This window comes from Lolium rigidum, chromosome 3 (genome assembly GCF_022539505.1).
Source record: "Lolium rigidum isolate FL_2022 chromosome 3, APGP_CSIRO_Lrig_0.1, whole genome shotgun sequence".
NCBI classification, from domain to species: domain Eukaryota; kingdom Viridiplantae; phylum Streptophyta; class Magnoliopsida; order Poales; family Poaceae; genus Lolium; species Lolium rigidum.
In genome coordinates this window covers 275,642,215-275,666,271 of record NC_061510.1, presented here as the reverse complement: position 1 = coordinate 275,666,271, position 24,057 = coordinate 275,642,215, and the positions used below count along the sequence as shown (strand labels likewise).

The 24,057-nt window shown below is 51.2% G+C and overlaps 2 protein-coding genes across 2 annotated transcripts in view; both read right to left on the bottom strand.

The window, feature by feature from the left end:
- The window catches only part of LOC124696562 (4-coumarate--CoA ligase-like 7), a 26,158-nt gene continuing 2,101 nt past the window's right edge, over positions 1 to 24,057 (bottom strand). Inside the window, exons 2-5 of the mRNA XM_047229273.1 lie at positions 803 to 989; positions 537 to 682; positions 370 to 437; positions 1 to 229 (exon numbers count right to left, since the gene is read on the bottom strand). Of these exons, the coding sequence (XP_047085229.1) occupies positions 1 to 229; positions 370 to 437; positions 537 to 682; positions 803 to 989 (630 nt within the window). The remainder of the gene's footprint in view (positions 230 to 369; positions 438 to 536; positions 683 to 802; positions 990 to 24,057) is intronic.
- On the bottom strand, positions 16,411 to 18,845 carry LOC124699533. The gene is made up of 4 exons (XM_047231822.1): positions 18,188 to 18,845; positions 17,433 to 17,673; positions 17,079 to 17,196; positions 16,411 to 16,949 (listed from the first exon to the last, which is right to left on the bottom strand). Exons 1-4 carry the CDS (start codon positions 18,769 to 18,771, stop codon positions 16,858 to 16,860), a joined length of 1,035 nt encoding a protein of 344 aa, XP_047087778.1. The 5' UTR covers positions 18,772 to 18,845; the 3' UTR covers positions 16,411 to 16,857.

Genomic DNA, 24,057 nt, shown 5'->3' with positions numbered 1-24,057 from the left:
TCACAGTCTGGCCGCGGGACACGACTGCAGATAGCTTGTTAGCTGCCTTCTCAAGATCTTCCCGGCCGGCGATTTGGGAATGGAGTCGACGAAGACCACCTTGCGGATCTTCTTGTACGGCGCCACCTGCTTCGCGACGTGCTCCATGACCTGTGCCTCCGTGACCTTGCTTCCCGGTTGCCTTACCACCAGCGCCATCGGTATCTGCCCCGCCTCTTCGTGAGGATACCTGCAAATTCGTCAGAACAGTCAGTACACTGCAAGAACTTGTGGTGTTTACAAGTTCTTACAGTATCATTCATTCCGGCTGAGACTGAGAGTACACAGCTGGAAATTATTCAACCATGAGCAGCGCTTTAGTGGGCTTACGGCATAACTGCAGCATCGACAATCTCTGGCAGCGATTGCAGGACAAGCTCCAGCTCTGCAGGCGGAACCTGCAGTGTTCAGTTTACAGAGCAAAAGGATCAACCCATGACAGACAGATGCAATCAAATTGTAGAATATAACGCTGTGTTCAGAAACTAAGAGCTCACCTGATAGGCCTTGTACTTGATCAGCTCCTTCAGCCTATCTACCACGAACACAAACCCATCCTGGTCTATGTAGCAAAGGTCACCGGTCTTCAGCCAGCCATCCGAATCGAAGGCGGCCGCGTTCGCCTCGTCGTCGCCGACATAACCTGCAAACCTCATGGGCACAGAACCGTAAGTAATCTAATCTCAGTGCAGCGTTAGTCTGACGGAAATAACCCAGGGCACTGCATGTGCATTGCACGAGGATTTTCTCGGGGTCACTTCACCTGTCATGATGGAAGGGCCTCTCAAGCGCAGCTCCCCTTTCTGCCCAACCGACAAGGGCTCGCCGGTGACGATGTCGACGATCTTCACCTCCACGTTACTGGAAATCCGTCCGGCGGAGCCTACGTGGGAGCATTCGTCCCGGTGGACCATAATTGATATGCCCCCACCCTCTGTTGAGCCATAACCCTGAAGCAGATTGACGGCACTAACTTTAGAAAAAGCGACTGAGCATTTCCTACTTCAAGAGGAAAATACCGAAGATCTCCTAGACTTGAACAAATTTGACACGGTGAGTAATTTTTTTTTTCAAAACAGAGGCAAAATCATTGCCCCGATCTCTATTTTTTAAGAAGGTGTTTGAATTTTTTTTGAAAGAAAACATATTATGACCGACTAGTCCCCCGGCATGAATTCACTCAAAAGCTTTGCGTCCGTGGTAACTTCATTTTGAAGATATTTTGTTGGCCAATTGTCTAAGTCGAGGTAGTAAAGCCCAAGCCAATCCTTCAGGAGACCCCAAATCCTAATGATGAAATGGCAATATGTGAAAAGATGTGCCGCTTATACTGTGACTCTTTTGCATAAAGGACAAAGACCTCAATTTTACCATCCTCTCTTTTCAAGGCGGCTAGCGGTCCATAGTCTTATCTTTGAGAACAAGTCACGCAAAGACCTTGATTTTTTTGGAGGCATCCAAATTTTCCACACCGTTCTATTCATGTTGGTTGAGATTGCACCGAAAATTGTGCTTTGCAAGACGAGGTTGCCAAGTGTTACCACTTGGGGTCAATGTCCACAAGCTGCCATCCTCAGTTCCTTCATCGGGATGGATGTTTTGAAGCTGAATCCAAAGACCGATGATCTGAATAGATCCTATGGCTACAATTTGAAGTAGACGATGTTCTGTGTGAAGCCACTTCACACAATTTCTCAAACTCTATAAATTTTGTGTCTCATGCCTCGGTCTCCTCCGTTGACTAGTGGTGGCAAGGTATACAGATATTTTAAGCACGCTCAATAAGGAGATAAAATAAAATAAATACTCCCTCCGGACCGGTTTAACAGGCGCGCACGTAGTTCAAGAAATCACTTTGACCATTATTTTAGTCAATAAAATATAGAATATATATTACAAAAATTATATCATTGGAAACCTTATTTGAATACGAATCTAATGGTATAAATTTTGTAGATATATAATTTATATTTCATTGACCAATTCAATGATCAAACTTTATCTTAAATTGCGTGCGCGTCTGTTAAACCGATCTGGAGGAAGTATATGTGGAGTCTCGCTGTTTCGTGTAAATGACACAGGGTGACATGTCATTGTAGGTTGTTTGTGTTGCTGACTGTTGACATCAACGATTAACCCGTCATCCGTCAGTGTGGATTAACTGGGCAACGGGGCACACGACTTATCTGTGGCTAAATTGAATGACCAACATGTATATATGACCTACACAGCAACATATAATATTGCGGTAGCCAACGAGATTCAGATCTGCTGGACGGATTCATATCCGACATGCTCCTCATCACTGGCCAAATTTCCAGGGATGCTGCAAATTTTGTAACGATGCAACACAAGTAGGCATGCAGTGATATACAAGCAAAGCAAGCAAAAGCGTCCAAGACCTTTTGTGCGATCCCAGTTCCAGTCACATGGTTTTAAATCTATCATCGACTCCAGCGAGTGCTGAAGGCTGAAGCAACATCATCATATTCACAGGAGATCGGCATGATCGAGATCGACACAGAGAAATTCGGGCCTGAATTGTAGGCCTTGGTACTAGTTGTCTGATAGTAACACATGAGTTGAAGTGCAGTCATAACCTGGTCCGCAAAACTCCAGATAGAGATGGATTAGACTTGGTTGCCCTGTCTACATCGACAAACGTCACACTAGTTGTACTTAATTTATATCATTGGAAGGTCTATTGTCAGCTCCGTCGATGTCACACCCGAAAATTATAGACGCCGTGCCTTTCATTTGGAGATCTTATCTCTCTGGAGATCTTATTACTACCAAACTTCCAAGTCAAATCTCAGTTTTACTACCGCCTAAAGAAAGTTCCCAGTTTTACTTTGCAGTTCTAATACTGTTGTATAAGTCACATGGGTCTCGGTGTTTCAATTTCCAGCCAACTCAACGCACTGATACATGGTGATTTTCCTAACATGGTTGGCTATTCGAAATATAATAGGCTTTGGACAGCCGACCGGCTTGAGAAAAGAGGATGGAATAATTGTGGTATTTGCCTGCTTTGCAAGCAAATTCAAGAGATGGCGGCACACTTATACTCCCATTGTAGGGTCAAAGATTGGCTTCAGCTTGCCTCCGTCTTGACTCAAGATTGGACTTTGGACCTCACAACCTCTCTCACTTCCTCCAAATGTCATTCTCCCTCCGTCCATCACTTGCGGCTCGCCCTTCCTTTTTTTTTAAAGCTCAGTTGCCCCCAACCCCCTTTGATGTCTGACCCTCACCTCTCTGTTATCATGCACCGAGCTTTAGTCGCTCCCAAACTCGTGTGGTAACCTCGCCAGTAACAACTCTTGGACCCCTCATCGGCCTCCATCATCCCCACGGAGGCAATGTGGGCCAATGGATAGATGTCCACAGTCAGTGGATTTCTGTTCCCTCACTCAAGGGCCTCCGGACGCCACCACGTGGTCATATACATCAAATCCTGAATGGGAGACGAGGATGTAAGGGGAGCTAAGACTAGGGGTTTTCTTATCTTTTCTCCATTCCGTCTCTTAGATTTTTCGGTGCAAATCTATGCCGATAAATTTAGAAGTCCGCGTGTATGAGTTGCAAGCTCGGATTGGACCTTCAAATTCGAGATCATATTATTTGACTCGGATCAAAGTAGAAAGTCTATGGAGAAGCGGTGTGGGATATTCAAGAACTCATAGGCTATATAGGGAATCATGATTTTGTGATGAATTAGGGTAGGTCCATGATTTAATGTTTATGTTATGCTTTAGTTTTCTTTTCTTTTGTGCGAAGTAGTTCAAAGTTCATCTGAACAGAGCTGAAAGCTTTTAGAACTTTAGGTTGTTTTGTAGCGAGATGCTCTTGTGAAGAGATTGGGAAGCCAAGTGGTAGTTAGATGTAACCAAAAAAACGACAAGGTGTGAGAGAGTGCTAGCTGCTCCGACAGAAGCACGGGCACATGGACATGTGTCTGAAAAGTTCATTCCAGGAAGCTGACGTGAGGGGTGTACACGTCATGGGGTCTTGGCCACTTGGCTTGTATTCGAGCATTGCAATGTCCAGGGATATGTTTAGAGAGTTTTTGTCGCTGAGTCACATGAACATAACACACATGTTACATGTTACATGTTACATTTTGTTATTCTGCTGCCTTGGAACTATAAGTTTGTCCACGTTACTGCACATGCGTGCTCCACGCAACTCTTAAGACCACCTCTATCAGAAGCCCCATCCATATTTTTTTATTTACAGCGCGATGTTTTGCGTTTTACACATTGTTCCAGATCCCAAAAAGGACAGCCCATTTAGGCAGTTTTTTAGATGTCCAATTATACGGCACCACAAACATGTTTTGGTACATATTTGCATCATCAAAATCTACAAATAAATTGGAAACAAATGAAGAACATAAATTCCTTTCCACGCCCTCTCGCCAAATTCAAGTTTAATCTCCGCATACACGCACGGGAAAGGGAGGCTCGTCCTGGATTGGAGGCAGTGCGGGTCGAAGCGATGCACGCCAAGGTCATGAAGCACAGCAGCGGAGGCACGAGCGCATGACGGGAAGTTGAGCAGGGCGCGCGGTGCGGATCGCCAAAAAAAGACGTGTACCAGCACGGGGAGGAGCCACTGCGGTTTTGTATTAAGTTTTCAGCGCACAGAAGTGCAACGGTGCGTACACGCCCGCGAGTGAGTACTGGGACTCGAACTCGAGCGGGAGAGGCATCACAGGTATCATCACCCTGGTAGCCATCCGGGCTAGGCCTCGGATCGCCGAAGAAAGAGGTCAGGGTGGCGGAGCTGGGCCACGGGATAGAGGGTAGGCACTGGCCGTGGACACGCGGGGAAGTTTCAGCCAGCAGTTGGTCTTCGCGGGTGTCCTCGGATTTTACAGCGCGCTAGTCCACACGCCGCAAATATGCAGCGTGCGGTGTGGTTTTCTTGGTTGTGCCTAAATATTTTTAGGGCGCCGCAGAAAATAGGGCATCTGCTGGAGCGCTGCCGCACTGTATATTAGCGATTTTTTGAACGCCTCTATAAAGTTGAGCAGCTGTTGCAGATTCTCTAAACAAAACATTGGTATGACAGGACGGTCAAGATCGGAGGATGCCGATGGAGTCGGATTAATTGGGCAGGAAGAGAGAAGAAAATAGGTGGAAAACGTGGAATGGGCAGGGAACAACTGAGAGCGCCTCCTAATCTACTCTCACCTCCTTAATTATCTCATTTTTATGAGATTAATATGCATAATACTAGCTAACATACTAGCACTATGGCTAGCCTGCCGATACAAAGGAGACAATCAGTCGGAAATTCAATTTGCCCCCCAACCCCATGCATATGCTCCCTCCACCTAAAGATATATATATTTTTTTAATTGTTAAAAATTCTAACAATTCTTTTGCATGTACACCTCGATAATCTATATGTGTTCGTACAATTGTCGCGAAAAAACGATATTTTTTGTGTCTAAGTAGTAAAACAGACAAACCATGTCTCTTTATTTTTAGCATCAATTTTATTTTTTACGTAGTCCAAATGACAAGTTGATTTTTATGGACTTTGTACGCGTGCAGCATGTAAAGATGCATCCGTGAATTTTCTTTTTAATTTATTAACTTTTTAAATGTATCAAAGATCTATTTCAAAATAAAGTAAGAACATATAAGCATCTAAAAGTAAAAAACCCCACTCCTATAATCCAGAAAATATTATCATCCTATAATGAATACTAGTAGTACTTGCTAGCGTTAGGTAATATGCTGATATGAGATGTCTCTGCAATTGCCATGTTCTAAGTCAGTTCCTGCGACTAGCTTTAGGTGGATTGTACTTGGTTGAGAGTATAATCCAGTAGTTAATGAATATTAATTAGGAAGATGGTCAAATTTAGCATGAGCGACAGCTCTGGCGACTGCGCGTCGCCCCCGGGCGCCTCGGCTCCGGCCGCCGCCCCGCCTCCGTTTAGTCTAGGATCCATCTCCACCAGCCTCCTCCTTCTCCCACGCCCCCTGGAGCTGCCCCTGCTTCTGTCGGCACGGACACCGGACGCCGCTGTCGTCCTCTCGACGGCCGTGGCCATGGTGCCCGGAGTTTCTGACGCCGACGCCGACCCTCCTGCAAACCACGACGCCCCGAACTCCCAAGGCCTGCCGGCGGGTGAGCGCGCTGGTGACGAGGTCCCGACCCTGTCCAGGAAAGACGGCGTGGCCTACCGGACCCCAGGTGCGGCCTTTCTCGACTCTATGCTCTCTATGTTCCACTCCATGGTGGCTACGGCCGTTGGTGGTGAAGCAGGTTTTAGCTCTTTTTGGATAACACCAGGCGACCTCTCTCCCCGCACAAACTCCTTCTCTATCTGTAATGCGTTGAACTACAACTTCACCTCCTTCCCCGATCGCTTCGCCGTCGCTCGGCACAGCAGCTTCATCTACTCGTCCAGGGCCGCCTCCCGCTCCGTTCGCGCCTTCATCCTGGCCCGTCGATGTGTCAAGCTTGGAGCGTCTACCTACCACCTGCATCGCTCCGCGGGGGACGCGGCGGCGGCGGTCGCCAGGCTGCCGGCATGGCCGCCGTGCCGGGCTATGGTGGTGTTCTCTCCGAGCACCGTCGAAGACTTGCCGTTTTGGGGCGTGCAGAACCCCTGCATGGCCATGCAGGTGGACCAGCCCTCCCCTCTCCTGCGTGAGACGGTGGATGGCAACTTGGCGGGTCCCACAGAGCCCACGTTTGACCTTGTTCCCACAGAGCCCACGTTTGACCGTGTAGGCGCCGGTGTCGCTGACCTGCCTTTTTCTTTTTTTCGGACCCCGTCCCCTTCCCCATCCCCTCCTGCCGCTTCTGTCACCTTCCCTATCTCCTCCCCCAACCCTACCCCCGCCGCGAATCCTGCTGCCGCCTCGGCCGGCTCGCCCCGCCGCTCCACCGCGCGCATCCTTTTCCCCAGCGGTCCGCCGGCCGAGCCCTCCCACCTCCCTCTCTGCGGCGCCTCTTTTTCAACGCCCGCGGGCTGCTCCACGCCCGTGCCCCCGATTCCCGCTCTTGACCATGCCGGCGAGGATGTGGAGGCCGCGCAGGCACCTTTCGCCCGGATCTCGCCGGCGCCCCTCTCCGGCCCGGTCCACCAGCGGCGGCCGCTCCCCAGGACTCTCCTATAAGGAAGCCCTGCTGTCCTCCCCTCTCCCTCACCGTGCTCCTCCTCCGACCAGGTTTGTCTTCTCCAAAGTCAGTGGGCGCCCTCTGCGCTTCGGTGCCTCTCGCCGGAGCACCCGGTCCGGAGTGCAGAGACCCCGTCCGCCGCGGAGCGTGCGGGCGCGTCGGCCACCGGCAACCATGTGAGCTCCCTCCCCTCACATACTCCTGCTCTGCCCCCTCTCTTCTCTCCTGCGCTGACGCCCCCTGTGCCCCTGCCCCCAGGCTTCGCCTCTCCCGTTCGCGCTCGTCCTCGCCCACGTCCCCGCGCTCGACGCCGCGTCCGGCGCCGCGCTCGGCCTCTGCCACGACGGAGCACTGGATGGCGCCTTTCTTCCGCGACCTGGACAAGGTGCCGCGGCTTCCCCCCCGCCCGCCCACGCCGTTTCCCCGTGGCATGCTCCCCGTTGACTCGCCATCCACGGCTGCGTCCGCTCAGGCCGGCCCTGCCTCTGTTGGGGGCGCCGTGCACGCTCCGGCTAGCGCGGGGGGAGTCACCCCGCTCTTGGCGCGGCCGGCTTCGCCCTCTCCCCTCCGCGGTGTAGGCGCCGGTGTCGCTGAGGTGTTCATGCCTGCGCCGTCGCTTGCCGCGGCCAGTCGCCGGTTCGCGTATGCTCTGATCGAGCCTCCTGCTGCCTCCCCTGGCTTCGTGCTCCGCCGCGCCTTGGAGGATCGCGGGGGCAATCCGTGCGTCGCTCTTGCGGCGAGCGACTACGGGCGCTCCTCGCTATCTTTGCCACGCCGGAAGCCGTGGAAGAGACGATGGCCCTGTTCCCCCTCTCCTTCGATGGCCACACCATCTGCCTGGAGCGCCCGGAGGAGGGGAGCAACCGGTTCACCTACAGCTTCTCTCTCCTCGTGCAGGTGTCGGCCACTGGGTTCCCCCTGGAGCACTGGAACGAGGCCGGCATCCGCGCTGCTTTCCTCCCGATCGGCGGCGTCCGCTGCATTGATCCCCTGTGCCTCGACGAGCTCGACTTCTCGGCTGTCCGCCTCGTCCTCAAGCTGGCCGACGGCGGCGAGGTGCCTCACACTCTCCTCATGAGGGACTGCCACGGTGGGAGCTCTGCGGAGGTGTCTCTGCGCTCTGTCCGGAGCTGGCCTTTCGACGACGACCTCGCCACCATGCCGTATGCCCACTTCGACAGCTTCGATGGCAACCACGACTCTCCTCCGGCGGGTGGCGCCGCCGGCCACGCGTCTCGCATGGACGACATCGACATCGACTCGTCATGGGCGTGCCTCCGCCTCTGCCCTCTCCTTGATGGCCGCGGCCAACCCAACGCCGCTCTCGCGCTCCGGCAGCGGATCGTCGCCCGGCGGCAGGCCGGCATGGCTCGCGCCGCCGCGATGGACGGCCTCGACGGGGTGCCACACCACCTTGGCTCCCCAGCCCCCTCTTCTCCCCGCGAGGCCACGCCCACCGAACTTTGGGACAGGGTCCTCTCGCGCCGCCTCGCCGAGCAGCTCCGGAGGCGGGCCTCGATGCCGATCAGGTGAAACCTGCCTCCCCCTCTCCCCCGTCTCCCCCCTAGTCACGATCAACCTCTTAACCGCCCTGTCCTTCTTCTCCAGTGGTACGATACGCTCGCTCCGCCCGCCACCCCTCTTGTCGCCGTGGACACGGCTGGGTGCTCAAGCGGGGGAGCTGACCCTGTTGGTGACCACGTCGAGCCGCCGCCCACGCTTCCCTTCTCCGCCGCCGAGGCTGGGCCAGAGGATCACGAGGACGCTGTCCGCAAGCAGCGCGTGCGCCGCAAGCGGGCGGTGGACTCCGCCTTCAAGGCCGGGCGAAGCTCCGGGCCGGCGACGAAGGAGCCCGATAACTTCGTCGGCATGCTGTCCAAGGCCAAGACCGTCAAGGCTTCGCGCTTGACTTCTCCGGCGGCTCCCCTCGCTGCGTGCGGCGGCTACCGCCGCTGGGTTCGCGGACGACGGTGTGCCCAGGCCGATCCCCCTGCCGCGTCTCCGGGCGCTTGCTGCTGCGTGCGGCGTTGACCCGGACGCCATTGAGGCGGGCCGGCGAGGTGCCCTCCGTGCTTGAATGATGCCACGGCATCGCCGCGGCCGGTGCCCCGCATGGCGTCCTCCCACCGTGGAGGGCTTGGGTGCCACCTGCACGCCGCTCCCATCTTGCTCCGCAAGATACCCTAGTCCCTGCTGCTACGCTTGCTCCGCGAGAGCCTCGCCCCTTTTTTTCATTTGTTTGATGTTCCTGGACGCTGTCCTTGTAATCTCCTCTAAAAGTGGAATGCAGCTTTTTTTTTGTCTCTCTTGGTGCGTTTCATGTGTCCCTATGAATGCTACCGTTAGGTTCATTTCAGAGACGTGGAATGTTCGAGGTTTAGGAGACGATGACAAGTGTTGCAGTGTGTACTCTGATCTTCTGGCTGCTAAACCGGACCTGCTTGCCATCCAAGAGACCAAATTGGCTTCCCTGTCTCCCTCTAAAGCGGCTACCTTCCTCCCTCCTCGTATTCGCTCTTTCCGCTCGGTTGACGCTGTCGGTTCCTCCGGGGGCATTCTCTCGGCCCGGGATCATAACCTTTTCTCCCTCGCAACGAGCTCTCCTCCCGCCACATCCTCTCGCTAGATCTTGTCATGAATGACGACGCGTCGACTCTCCGTTTCACGAATGTGTATGCTCCTTGTGATAGGGCCGCCAAAGTCCTCTTCTTAGAGACGCTCGCCACCCATGAACCCGCTAATAACATCCCCTGGATCATTGCTGGGGACTTTAATCTCACTCGCGACCCCGGTGACCGTAACAACGACAACTTCTCCCTCGACGATGCAACTCTGTTTAACGACTCCGTTAATGGCCTTTGTCTTATTGAGCTTCCTCTGACGGATCGTAGCTACACTTGGTCTAACCGTAGAGCTACTCCCACCCTTGTGCGGCTTGATCGCGTCTTTATTAACGATGCCTGGAACTCTAGGTTCCCCACCTCCACGCTCTCCTCGCTCTCCCGCGACACCTCCGACCACGTTCCGCTCATCGCCACAATTTCCACCTTAATCCCGAAGCGTCAAGTTTTTCGGTTCGATGCAGCCTGGACCCTTAATGATAGGTTCGGGAGCCTTATTCGCTCTTCTCGGGCTGGGACCTCGAGATCTGATCCTACATCTCAGATTGTCGCGCGGCTCCGCCGGTGTCGGTTCGGATGTAAAGCTTGGGCCAAACGCTCCTCCCCCACCTTGCTGCGCGAGAACGACTGTCGCATCCTCATTAACCTCCTGGACCTGCTAGAGGAACTTCGCCCCCTCTCCGGTCCGGAGAACAGCCTCCGTTCCCTCACTATGGATAGCCTCCACCTTGCAGCTAAGGAAAAGGCTCTCTACTGGCGGCTGCGTGCCAAGGTCAAGTTTGCCCTTGAAGGGGATGAGAACACGAAGTTTTTCCATGCCTCTTCCACCTGCCGGTTGCGTCGCAACTCCATCTCCGTCCTTAGTTCTGAGGGTGCCACTGCCACCTCACACGCCGATAAAGCGGCCATCCTTAAAAGATACTACACCGATCTGCTGGGTAAAGTAACTCCTACTGCCTGGCATTTCAACCTCCAGTCTCTTTACCCTCACAACCCCCGTCTCCCCACGAATCTCTCCGCCCCTTTTTCTCTCGAGGAAATCCGATAGGCTATCAATGGCATGAATAAACACTCTAGCCCCGGACCTGACGGTTTTGGCCCCTCCTTCTTCCATTCCTTCTGGGACACTGTTTCCTCAGATGTCCTTGCGGTGTTTCAGTCCTTCTACGAAGGCTCCATTGATCTCACTCGTATCAATCGTGCCTTTTTGGTCCTCCTCCCGAAGACCGAAGCGGCGAACAACCCTTCCCTCTTCGGGCCTATTTCCCTCCAAAATTGCATCATGAAAGCCATTACCAAAGTCCTCACCACACGACTCCAAACTGCCATCCATGCTCTTGTCGACGCGGACCGGACCGGCTTCCTTTACGGTCGTAGAATCTCCGAGAATATTGTGTATGCCGCGAGACATCCTTCGGTGCTGCCATAACGAGGAAAGCACCCACGCTCGTGTTTAAAATCGACTTCCGAAAAGCCTTTGACTCGGTCAACTGGGACAGCCTCCTTTCTATTCTGAAAGCCCGCGGTTTCGATGATCGGTGGTGCGGCTGGATGGCTCGTATCCTCAACACTGGGCATACGGCTGTGCTCCTCAACGGGGTGCCTGGCGACTGGATTAGATGTCGTAACGGCCTCAGGCAAGGAGACCCCCTCTCCCCCTACCTTTTTATCATCGTCGCTGACGTCCTCCAGCGTCTTACTCGTAACGCCTGCGCCGATGGCGAGCTTTCTCACCCCCTTTCCCCCTCTAGCCCTTGCCCCGTTCTCCAATATGCCGACGACACTCTCATCATTTGCAAAGCTGACGCCTCTGCGGCCCCCCGCCTCAAAACTATCCTTGATAACTTCGCTAACGCCACCGGGCTTGCCATAAACTTCCATAAGTCCTGCCTCCTCCCCATGTTTGTCTCTCGCTCCGATGAGGACCTCATGGCGGAGGCTCTGGGGTGCCCTATCTCCTCCTTCCCACAGCCTTACTTGGGTCTCCCCCTGTCCCCTACCAAGCTCCCCGTTTCTGCCTACGCCCCCCTAATTCTGTCCTTCGACCGCCGGCTGTCTGGTTGGCAAGCCCTCCTCCTCTCTTCCGGGGGTCGCCTGGTGTTATGTAATGCGGTGCTAAATAACCTTGCTTCATACTATATGTGCTCGTATTTGCTTCCACAGGGTGTGCTTGAGAGTATAGACAAGAGACGCCGCGCTTTCTTCTGGACAGGTAAAGACTCGTGCTCGGGTGCTCGTCTGCCTAATTGCACGGGACAAGGTAATGTTGTCTAAGCAGGAGGGCGGTTTCGGCATCAAGAATCTCCACCGGCAGAACAGGTGCCTCCTCTTAAACTTTGTCCATAAATTACACCATACTGACTCTCTCCCCTGGAAAGACTGGTACTGGCTTCACTCAGGACGAGACTTCGGCGACTCCACTGCTTCACCTTCCTTCCTCGACAGGATCGTGGCGGAGTGCCTGCCACTCTACCGTGCAGTCACCCGCGCCACGATTGTGAGCGGCACCTCCACTGCTTTCTGGCTTGATAAGTGGCTTCCTGGCAAGCCACTTGCTGAGCGGTACCCCGCCATCTTCTCACATGTTACCCGGCCTCATGCTTCGGTCGAGCGGGTCGTCACCTCCGGAGTCTCTCTTCAGCCCCGGCTCACCACGGCGGCCGAGCGGGACCTGGTTGCGATCCAGGCCATTGTGCGCGCTACTGTCCTCTCCGCTGGACGGGACCTCCGCTACATCGACAGTCCGTCCGCCCCCCCTTCAGCACTAGGGAGGCGTACCGGCTACTGTCCCCTCCTCGCCCTCGGGACGCGTCGGCTTGTGCCTCTTGGGGGCTCCGGCTGCCCTCGAAGGTCGGGATCTTCTCCTACCTCGCCGACATCGACGAGGCTCGGCACGCGGGCCAACCTCTTCGCCAAGAATTGCGCGCCATCGGCTATCTGCGCCGCCTGCCATCTCCACGAGGCCGGGAGACACCTCTTCTTCGACTGCGCCCGGCGACGGAGGTCCGGGCCCGGATGGGCACCGCCATCCCCGGGGGCCCGTTTTCCATCTGGGACCTGCGGCCTCCCGCCGGAACGATGATCCATATTTGGCACTCTGGCCTTGCGACGATCCTCTGGTCGCTCTGGAAGGCGCGTAACGACCTCGTCTTCAACACCAAAGCTTCTACGGCGTGTTTGGTCCTTCGTCGAGCTGCTGACGACCTCATGCTCTGGAGATGGCGATATAAAACCATCGATCGGGGGAGGCTTGATACTCTCCGTAGCTTGCTATTGCTTTCCGCCTTGTAGCTTGTATATGTCTCTCCCTCCCCCTGTACCTCTCCTTCACCCTGTACACTTTGTGCTGGCCGCCAGCCATGTCGAGTAATATAACAAGCGGTGGGAACCCCCCCCCCCCCTAATTCTCGGAAAAAAAAATCCGAGTTTTTATGTGTAGGTTCTCATTCGATAGAGGAGTCCAGCGCACTACGGCTGTTGTACTAGATGCTCACTGGCATGCGCGCCATCGAGCTCCAGCGCACCTCCTGGCCGGCCATCATGCCTCACCACGGCGGCAGTGCGGCGCTGCGAGCTAACTCGGGCGGCTGAGGAGGGCTTCTTGGCGAGGCGCAGTGGCCATCAAAGGTGAGTCGGGGCGGCGCCCACCTTCGTCCAGGCCGACAGCGAGTCGAGGCGGCGCCTCCTTCTCATGCTCACAAGTGATGAGGACGCGGCGACCAAGGGCTCGATGCTGTCCGGTCGGCATGCGAGGACGACCGCCTTGAGGGCTGCGAAGGCGTCGTCGTAGGCCGCCGAGATGGGGTGCTTCGGGGCGAGGTGGTAGTCGACGGAGACGACGACGGCGTGGACCGCGACGGCGAGGGTCGCCACTTAGGGTACGTCGCGTTCTTGTTCCGGATGGTGGTGCTCTTCTACCTCCTCGGGGACACCGCGTCCGAGTACTTCTGCGCCTCGCTCGAGGGACTCTTCGCCGCGCTGCGCCTCCCTCCCGCCGTGGCCGGCGTCACGCTCCTCTCACTCGGCAACGGTGCACCGAATGTCTTCGCCAGCGTCGTCTCCTTCGCCGCAACCAGCGTGCTCGGAGGCACGCTCTTCGTGTCCACCAGGGGTGGCCGAGGTCGTCACGGTCGCTGCCGGGTCACGCGGCGGAGCTGTCGTGAAGCTGCTCAGGTTCGTGCGTGAGCTCTGCTTCCTCTTCTTCGCGCTCTGCTTCCTCGTGGACGTGCTCGCGACTGGCACGATCACGGTCGTCGCGTCCTTCGTCTCCCTCTAAGCCGCCTAGTCGTCTTCGTCTGATTCTCTTGACGTACTGTAGTTTTTTTTTGTTTTGTTTTCTCTCAGTCTTCTTGTACCCTTGATTTGTACAGATTTTTCTTGATCTCATTCCAATTTGGTAAAAAGAACCTGTATATTTTTTCTTCAGATCCGAATGGGTCAGTGTTAAGAGAATGTTACTTTTGTTCATGAATTTGTCTAGAACTCAGTCGAATAATTGGTGAACTAAATATATTTATCACATGGATAAATCAGAAAGAGGATTACTCAACATGTACGAAATTGATTTTGAACTTAATAATTTTAAATGCAATAGACTTTTATTGCAGTCAATCTGTATGCGCAGTCGTCTCGTCTCTCGTTTCTCTAAGCACTACTGTGTTTCTTTTTGGTGTTCTCTCGGCCGGGTTGAATTTGTACAGATTTCCTTTGATCTCATATTCCAATTTAGTATTTTTTATTTATTTTTTCTTCTGATCCAAATGGTCATGCGGTTACAAGAGAATGTCTATCTTTTCTTCCGATCCAAATGATCCTGATTTCCTTTGATCCATTCCAATTTAGTAATTTTCTCATTTTTTCTTCTAATCCAAATGGTCATGCGGTAACAAAAGAATGTGTATATTTTCTTCTGATCCAAATGATCCTGCGTTAACAAACGTCATGTTTTCCATCATTGACTAATTGGAAGAACTGCTAATAAATATTTCCATATTTTAAAAAGAATGATTCAAAAATATTTTTATAACACAAAACCATTAGTACAAAATGGCATCTTATTACAGTCAACATTTTATCATGATGTTTTAAAAATTGTTGATGAGTTTTTGCAACAATGTGAAAGACGCACAAATATGATTTGTAAATAGAGGGTTCTAATCTCAATGCGCAAATCCGAGTCTTTGGTATTACTCTAGGGAGGAACTCGAAAATCAACTTCATGTCATGCTAATTGTTAGTAGTCAACGCTTAATTTTCTCTTGCTATATTTTTGATAGCACTAATTGGTCTTAATTTGACCAGTCAGAATCATAATTACTCGCAATTAAGTGACATGGTACAGCATACGCGTAACTATCCTGCACCATGGCAGTAAATATCATTAACTCCTCGCTCAGTATCGTACGCGGCGGCCCTTGTATACAGCTGCGTATGCAAGGTGCGGATATGAAATTCCATCGCGTATTGAGCTGACGCTATACTAGCTACTAATCTCGCGGCACCAACTGACGACGCAGATTTTGACCTCGCGCGCTGCCAGGTCCCAATCGGCCGGGTCGCTCCTCTGCCCCGTTGTTTCGACCTCCCTGAGCAGCAGCCGGTAGTCAACCCGCATCGGCGGCCAAAATCGCGATAAAGAACTGCGTTCCAAAGCTGGCTCGATTGTGGGCTTTCAGGCTAGACCGCTGCCTCCCAGCAGGCTGGCCCACTAGACATGGGCTTTGAGCCCAACCAACACGAGAAGCTGTGCTGAAGGTTCCCTACTCCTCACGGAAGCTGGAATCGTCCTACGAAGCAGGATCAACAGATTTTTGGAAGCGAGAGAACATCCAAACACGCCCTAAATTTTATTGTCATTATATAAAATAAATATTGGCATGAGCTCCACAAGATCGTGGACCAAGGCGCACATGTAAATCTTGTATAGTAGAAGAAGGAAACTGCGAGATGCAAATTCCAACAACCCCAACAACAAACAACAACAACCAAGCCTTTCAGTCTCAAATAAGTTGGGGTAAGCTAGAGTTGAAACCAATAAGATCTCGAAGCCAAGTCATGGTTCCGGAACGTGGATAGCTAACTTCCACGCACCCCTATCCATGGCTAAATCTTTGTCGATATTCCAAACATTTAGATCTCTCTTAACGAACTTCTCCCATGTCAAGTTTGGTCTACCACGACCCCTCTTAACATTCTCATCACGCTTTATCCGTTCGCTATGCACTGGCGCTTCTGGAGGCCTCCGTTGGATATGTCCAAACCATCTGAGACGATGTTGGACTGAAATTTAACTGAATCTGTTCCATTCGGACTGTCAAGCCATGATCATGCTCCTACAAGCACCCAAAAGATGGAAGAGCTCTCCTCACGAAGGAGGCGATAGGGGGAAAATGCCGGCCAACAATGGCAAATACAACAACAGCAATCTACCGTCGGTATTCTACCACCCTGTCAGTACATCTCTCAATCTCTAGCAGCAGCCAGAACATACCAAAAAAACACATACAACAACAGCAGCAACTTACAAAAGAGGTAGTACAAGAACAGAGGCTACACAGGGAACAGGCTAGAAAAAAATGTACTTCACCCCAGCACCAAGAAGAAATTCAACTGAACCAGATCCATTCAGACTGTTGAACCATTATCATGCTCCTCCAAGCTCCCAAAAAAAATTGAAGGGCTCTCCTCAAGCGAGGAGGAAATAGGGGAATAAATGACAGCCAACAATGGCAATACAACAGCAGCAATCTATCATCGGTGTTCTACCACCCTCTCAATACCTCTCAATCTCTAGCAGCAGTCAGAACCTACCCAAAAAACACATACAACAAGTCAACAACAGCAGCAAATTACAAAAAGGTACACACAGCTTCAGCCTTCAGGATGTTCTTCACCCAGCAAATGCGCAGTTAGACAGACCATCTCACTCTCTCCTGGCCATATACGTTGCTCCACAATCCGGCACTCTAGCTCCTCCCTCCTGTGACAAAATTGGCTCGACTGCACTCGCCGACAACTAAAACTACTACAACGGCGATATGTCGGGACAGGATCAAAGCACGACGGCCGCCTTGTCTGCAGTGATGCCCTCGAGGACGGTGGCGACCAGGGGCTCGTAGTGGTCCGCACCAGCGCCACACCACGCTGCAAGCAAAAGATGTGTTAGGGTCTCAGGGAAGAAATATTGTTTACTGACACGGCACGCATATCAGCTATACTACGTATTGACTTGCAGAAGAGAAACCACAGAGAGACAGTGAACAGGCAACACACCTGTTCCCTTCATGAAAAGGAAAATTGGGGTGTCGCAGATTTCTCCTCGAGGACGGTGCGGGAGGAAGAATACACAGTTTTCCTCATCAACCATTGCATCCGCACCATGTGCTTGCACCTGCCAATGCCACAAAATCAGAAACGGCAATCAGATCATATCACAATGTAAAATGCTATATAAACTACCACAGGTGCAGGCACAAAACAGTTGTCAATTCTATAGATCAGATCACAATGTAAAATGCTAGTTAAACTATGACAGAAAATTCAGGCATGAAACAGTGGCCAGTTGGACTGCAAGACAGCACACATATATTATTATTATCACAGAAGCACGTTTATAGTAGACTTTACCACAAAAACTTCTCTCTTGAAGTCGGTGGCAAGGCACTCGATGGCGATGTCATCACCAAACGCAGCCGCGCGGCCATCCCGGTTCTCGTCGACAGTCAGCAGGCCCTCCTCCGTGTACTGCAGGGTGATGATGTCATGCTCGTCCTCCGCGGAACCGGAGATGGACATGTACTTGGCCCAGCTGTCCCCATCATTCACGGCGATGCACCTCTCCTTGTAGATGGTCTCGGCAGCCGTTTCCCTGCAGGGCAGTGAAGAGGATGATGAGCACACACACACACACACAAAACATTGGTGTTTCTGCGCATCTACGCCTATAAACAGGAAAAAAAATTGAGAAGCAAAAGCCTAAACTTTTTCTTTGTAAGGCAGTGAAGAACATAAAGATAATGAGCACATACAACTTGGAGAATCAGTTGACAACCTCAACTGTACAAAGTGCATCAAGCCTTAACTGATTGGTACTATAAATCAAATTGAGATTTCCGTAACTGATATCATTTCAGGAAGAATTCAAGACCGTATCATTTCAGGCAGTTTTGATATGATTTCAGGATTTCAAATTGAGGAACAGAAAGGAATCAGTCAAGAAAGTTGAGTCTAAAGAATCGAGATTTCATTCCAGGCAGTTCCCATATTATCATTTCAATAAGCGCAAGGAAGGATCTTTCAAGGATCCTGTGGTAGGCAGGCAGGCATGCATGCATGAATGCACGGGGGCAGGCAGATCCGTTGTTGCAGGCAAGGGCGGTTACCTCTGGATCCCGATGTCGACGAGCTCCTTGATAGCTCCGTCCATCCCCTGTCGCTGGTCCTTTCTGGCGAGCAGCTTGACCTCCTGCACCACGTGGACGCCCCACCCGGTCCCCAGATCCGGCGCGTAGAGGTGCCGCACGGCCGCGTCCACCGCGTCCCTGTCTGCGGCCTGGGCCTCCGCGTAGACGCTCTGGAATCTGCGCACGGAGCGGTGGCGTAGCTCGCGTGGCGTGGCCTTGGCACTGGCGGCCGTCCGCGCGGCCGTGAAGAGGCAGTTGCCGTCGGAGTCGACCTCGCCGCCGTGGTCGAGGCGGAGGATGAGGACGGGTTCGGGTGAAAGGGAGGTGGGGGGTTTCCAGGCGACGCCGCGGTCGTGGATTTGGAGCAGGCGGCGGCGCTGCTGGTCGTCGAGGGACCAGACGGCGGACCAGGTGGATGCGGATGGGGATGGGGATGGGGAAGGCCAGGTGAGGAGGTGGGTCGAGGGGGATGGAGATGGTGGCGCGGGGGATGAGGGCGGAGGGAGCGGGTCGGCGGCGGGGGCAACGGCGGTGGAGGAGGCGTCGCAGAGGAGCTTGCCCATGGTTCTTTCTTTGCCGCCGCGTTGGCTAGGCTAGGGTTGGTACTTGGTTGGGTCGCCTGCCTCGTCTCGGTCGCACGCGCGCTTGTACCTTTTCTTCTTTTATATAAAATAAAACTGTTTTCCTTTCTTTTTTGTGCGGTGTGGAGTGGTGGAGCTCGAGACGACGCGGCTACAATACAAAGCCGTTGGGTTGGGGGTAGGTAGGTGGCGCCGGCGCAAACTTACCGTTGCTTCCCGCTCGCTGGACTGCGCGTCTGCGCCAGGTCAAGGATAAAATGGGAAACATGCCAATTACAGATTGTAGTTGCAAACCGACCTACGGATTGTAGTTGCCCGGGAGGACTCTTCCCCTCTCTTGTTCGCCGGCCATGCTAGGGCCCATGCGGCCAAGGCCCATGGTGCCCCTCCGGGCCTACCCCTTCCCGAATCATATTCTACCTTCCGAAATACTTCAGATCTTTCCAAAACGTTTCGGAATAAATCTACATCCTTTTGGTGTCTTTCATATATGGGTTCAGATATATGTGGGCATGCCCGGAACAACCTTTCGGTCAATGATCGTTGTCGAGCAGTTGATAACCACAACGATCCCAACATATAACATGAAGGTCTTAGTTGTGTGAACCTTTTGTAGTATTATTCGATGATACGTAACATTGCGTAGGCTGAAACTCTAGGGTATCCTCATTTCTCGGTGACGAGAGATTAACTCATCAATGCCTATGCATTGTAGATTTAAGGTTTCGTAAGAAGTAGAGAGCAAGTAGATCTCGAAGGTTCAGTCGTACAAAGGTGCTCAACTCAAAATTATGGTGACTAGGGTTACAATGATTTTGATCCCTTCTGTCTTCCTCGGCTTCCCTTTTATATAGGAGGCGAAGCCGAGACTTTTCCGTGTCATACAAGTTGTAAACTGTCGGGCCGCATTGGGCTTTTCCTATATTGATACAAGTTTTCTATTACATCTCTACTTTCATAACCCGAAAGCCTTCAACCTTATGCCTCCCAAGCTTCGAGTCCATAGACTTCATGCTTCACTGTAGACCCAGGGTACTTATTCGACATGCCTAGCCGGCATACCTATGTCAGTAGCCCCCGAGATTTTTCTTAAATCATAGAGTCGACTAAAATCTCCATCGTACATATGTTTAATAAAAGGGATTTCTATTTTCGTGCCCTCGGGTCCTTAGTTGTACTCGGCTTTCTCCAGCTCCTTAGTTTTTCCTCAATTTTCCCCAAGCCCTAGTCTGAAACCCGCAGAAGGAGCTCCGACGGGAGGATTCCCGTTTAGTTGACCATTCCGTGCTGACGTGTCGGGCCGCGTCGTGTGGGCCGCGTCGCGTGGAGCTGGTAGAAAGGGACCGCGTGGGACAGGACGAGACCGCGTTTGGTTGTACGTGAGCAGGAGCTAGGTTCTGTCTCTCTCGACCCAAATTGGCATCCCTTTTTAAGAGCACTTTTTTTCCCTCTCTCTCTCTCTGTAACAGTTCTCTCTCTTTTCACCAAATTAGTTCAAGTCTAGAGAAGTTTCTATTTCTGTCTTTCTTCAATGATTGTTGCCTTTTGGCCCTCTTTTTTGCCCAATATGGTAACAAATCTAGTAACAAATCTAGTAGCAAATCTAGAAGCTAGTATAGGATAAATTCACAGCAGTATAATAAATCACGAAAACTAAGTATAATACATAAACTACATACGAGCATCCAAAAGCAGACCGATAACGATGTTAATATTCACGACAAACTAAGCTGAAAATAATACAAGACGCAATGTATGGCCAACATGAAGATTAGGATACCCCAGGATGAATGAATCTGTTCTTCATTCAACATATACTTCTTCGTTGCTCCATTCATGTATCTGAAGGAAATATTCATTGAACTCCTTCCGTCTGCAGTGTGCAGGCAATACATCCTCCAAACGGTATGAGCTTTGTTCATTTCTCGGACCGTAGTTTCCTAATCTATCCACACGTAGTGGCCACTCATCCTAGGCCTTTATATCATCAAAGTACTCTCTGATATAACCCAAATACGCGTAGTAGATGCAGCCAGGTCGAAGTGTCGGGTGCACTCTGGTGTCGACGGAGATACACCGGATATAATGGACAAAGAAGGCATGACTGATACGTCTCAAACGTATCTATAATTTCTTATGTTCCATGCTAGTTATATGACAATACTCACATGTTTTATATACACTTTACATCATTTTGATGCATTTTTCGGCACTAACCTATTAACAAGATGCCGAAGCGCCAGTTCCTGTTTTCTGTTGTTTTTTGTTTCAGAAATCCTACACAGAAAATATTCTCGGAATTAGACGAAACAAAAGCCCACGGTCTTATTTTCCACAGAGCCTTCCAGAAGTCCGAAGAGGATACGAAGAGGGGCGACGAGGCGGCCACACCCTAGGGCGGCGTGGCCCCACCTCTAGGCGCGCCACCCTATGGGGTGGGCCCCTTGAGCGCCTCCCGACTCTGCCCCTTCGCCTATTTATTCTCTCCGTCGCGAAAGCCCTAGTACCGAGAGCCACGATACGAGACAAGTTCCAAAGACGCCGCCGCCGCCAATCCCATCTCGGGGGATTCAGGAGATCGCCTCCGGCACCCTGCCGGAGAGGGGAATCATCACCGGAGGACTCTACATCATCATACCCGCCTCCGGATTGATGCGTGAGTAGTTCATCCTTGGACTATGGGTCCATAGCAGTAGCTAGATGGTTGTCTTCTCCTCTTGTGCTATCATGTTTAGATCTTGTGAGCTGCCTATCATGATCAAGATCGTCTATTTGTAATGCTACATGTTGTGTTTGTTGGGATCCGATGAATATGGAATACTATGTCAAGTTGATTAATTGATCTATCATATATGTGTTGTTTATGATCTTGCATGCTCTCCGTTGCTAGTAGAGGCTCGGCCAAGTTGATACTTGTGACTCCAAGAGGGAGTATTTATGCTCGATAGTGGGTTCATGCCTCCATTGAATCTGGGACAGTGATAGAAAGTTCTAAGGTTGTGGATGTGATGTTGCCACTAGGGATAAAATATCAATGCTTTGTCTAAGGATATTTGTGTTGATTACATTACGCACCATACTTAATGTAATTGTCTGTTGTTTGCAACTTAATAGTAGAAGGGGTGCGGATGCTAACCCGAAGGTGGACTTTTTAGGCATAGATGCATGCTCGATAGCGGTCTATGTTATTTGTCGTAATGCTCTAAGTAAATCTCATAGTAGTCATCATGATATGTATGTGCATTGTTATGCCCTCTCTATTTGTCAATTGCCCAACTGTAATTTGTTCACCCAACATGCTATTTATCTTATTGGAGAGACACCACTAGTGAACTGTAGACCCCGGTCCATTCTTTTACATCTGAAATACAATCTACTGCAAACTCTGTTCTCTGTTGTTCTTCACAAACAAACATCATTCTCCACACCATACGTTTAATTCTTTGTTTACAGCAAGCCGGTGAGATTGACAACCTCACTGTTAAGTTGGGGCAAAGTATTTTGGTTGTGTTGTGCAGGTTCCACGTTGGCGCCGGAATCCCTGGTGTTGCGCCGCACTACACTCCTCCACCAACAACCTTCATGTGGACTTCATCTCCTACTGGTTCGATAACCTTGGTTTCTTACTGAGAGAAAACTTGCTGCTGTACGCATCACACCTTCCTCTTGGGGTTCCCAACGGACGTGTGCTTCACGCGTTATCAATGACTTCCAATGTTACTGACAACATGGAGAGAGTGGCTCCCAGTGTCCACACGGTACACCATTGGTTGACCTTCCTCCAAATGCATGTTGTCCAACAAGACAAGCAGCAGATCACCATCCGACTTCACAAGGTAGAACTTGTCATTTCCAAGTTCTGGAAATAAAAATAGTGTCTCCATGTTGACAGTGCTCGCGCGCTGCTCCAACTGGACATTATTGGTGCACACTAATTTTCCGAACTCAAAATTGTCCACAACTATTGCATACAATTCACCATTGAACGGGGTAATGCAACATAGAGCATGGTCGAAAATCTTTCTTCTCCCCAATCTTCATCTATACCCTTAGTTGGAGTGCTCTCATCAACCCAAGCAATTTTCACTGGGTAACCTGTGGAAACAAAGACCATAGTCGGGGACTTCATTACAGTGATTGACTCCAGAAAAACAGATGGCATCTACGACTCAAACATAGTGTTCAATGTCCTTGTGAGTGGGTTCAGAAGTCGTATCTTGTGCAGCTGGTTCTTGTGGGCAAGCACGATTACGCCACGGCAAAAGCTGACGAAGTAGTATCTAAAATATATTGATGAAGATAACATTCAGCACTAAGATGTTTACGATTGAAAATAAAAATAGATTAACTCTATATATATGGAGGAATTTGAACCTTGCATGAACTTCCGTTAGATCGATGGTGACGTAGCGAAATGTGCGAAGGTGCAGGAAGGTGAACTCAGCGGCGCGTGGAAGGCGTGATCTACCATGATCCATTCGTGCAGGTGCACGTCGGTGAAAGGATCGTATGCCGCACCTAGAGGGGGGTGAATAGGTGCTAACCAATTTTTAGTTCTTTTTCAATTTAGGCTTGACACAAAAGTAAATTCTCTAGATATGCAACTAAGTGAATTTACCTATATGACAAGGCAAGCAACTAAGCAAGATATAGCTACGCAATATGAGAGATAGAATAGGATAGAGGTAACCGAGAGTGGAGCACGCGATGACACGGAGATGATTCCCATAGTTCCCTTCCTTTGCAAGAAGGTACGTCTACGTTTGGAGGAGTGTGGTTGCTATGAAAGCCAAACCAACAGCCACGAAGGCTTCACTCAGATCTCCGGTGAGCAACGCCACAAAGGCCTAGCCCACGTCCACTAAGGGATTTCCTCGAGGCGGAAACCAGGCCTTTACAAGGTTCTTGGGGCACACATCCACAACTGAATTGGAGGCTCCCAAATCTGTAACAATACAACACATCAACAACAAATCAACTAGGGAACCAAATAGGAACACTAGCATGAGATCCCTCAAACAAATGAGGGGGAAATGAAGAACGCTTCGGTGAGGATGTAGATCGGTGTCTTCTCCTTCGAATCTCCAAAGATCAAGAGCTTTGGTTGGGGGAGGAAGGAGATCTTGCAAATCTTGTGTTCTTGAGGTGGCTCTAATGGTGGTGAAGCTTGGCAGATTTTTCTTGCAATGATCGAGCAAATTGTCCCGTTGAAGAATAGAGCTATTTATATGATTGGAGCTCTCAGATCTGACCGTTGTGGCGAAATCC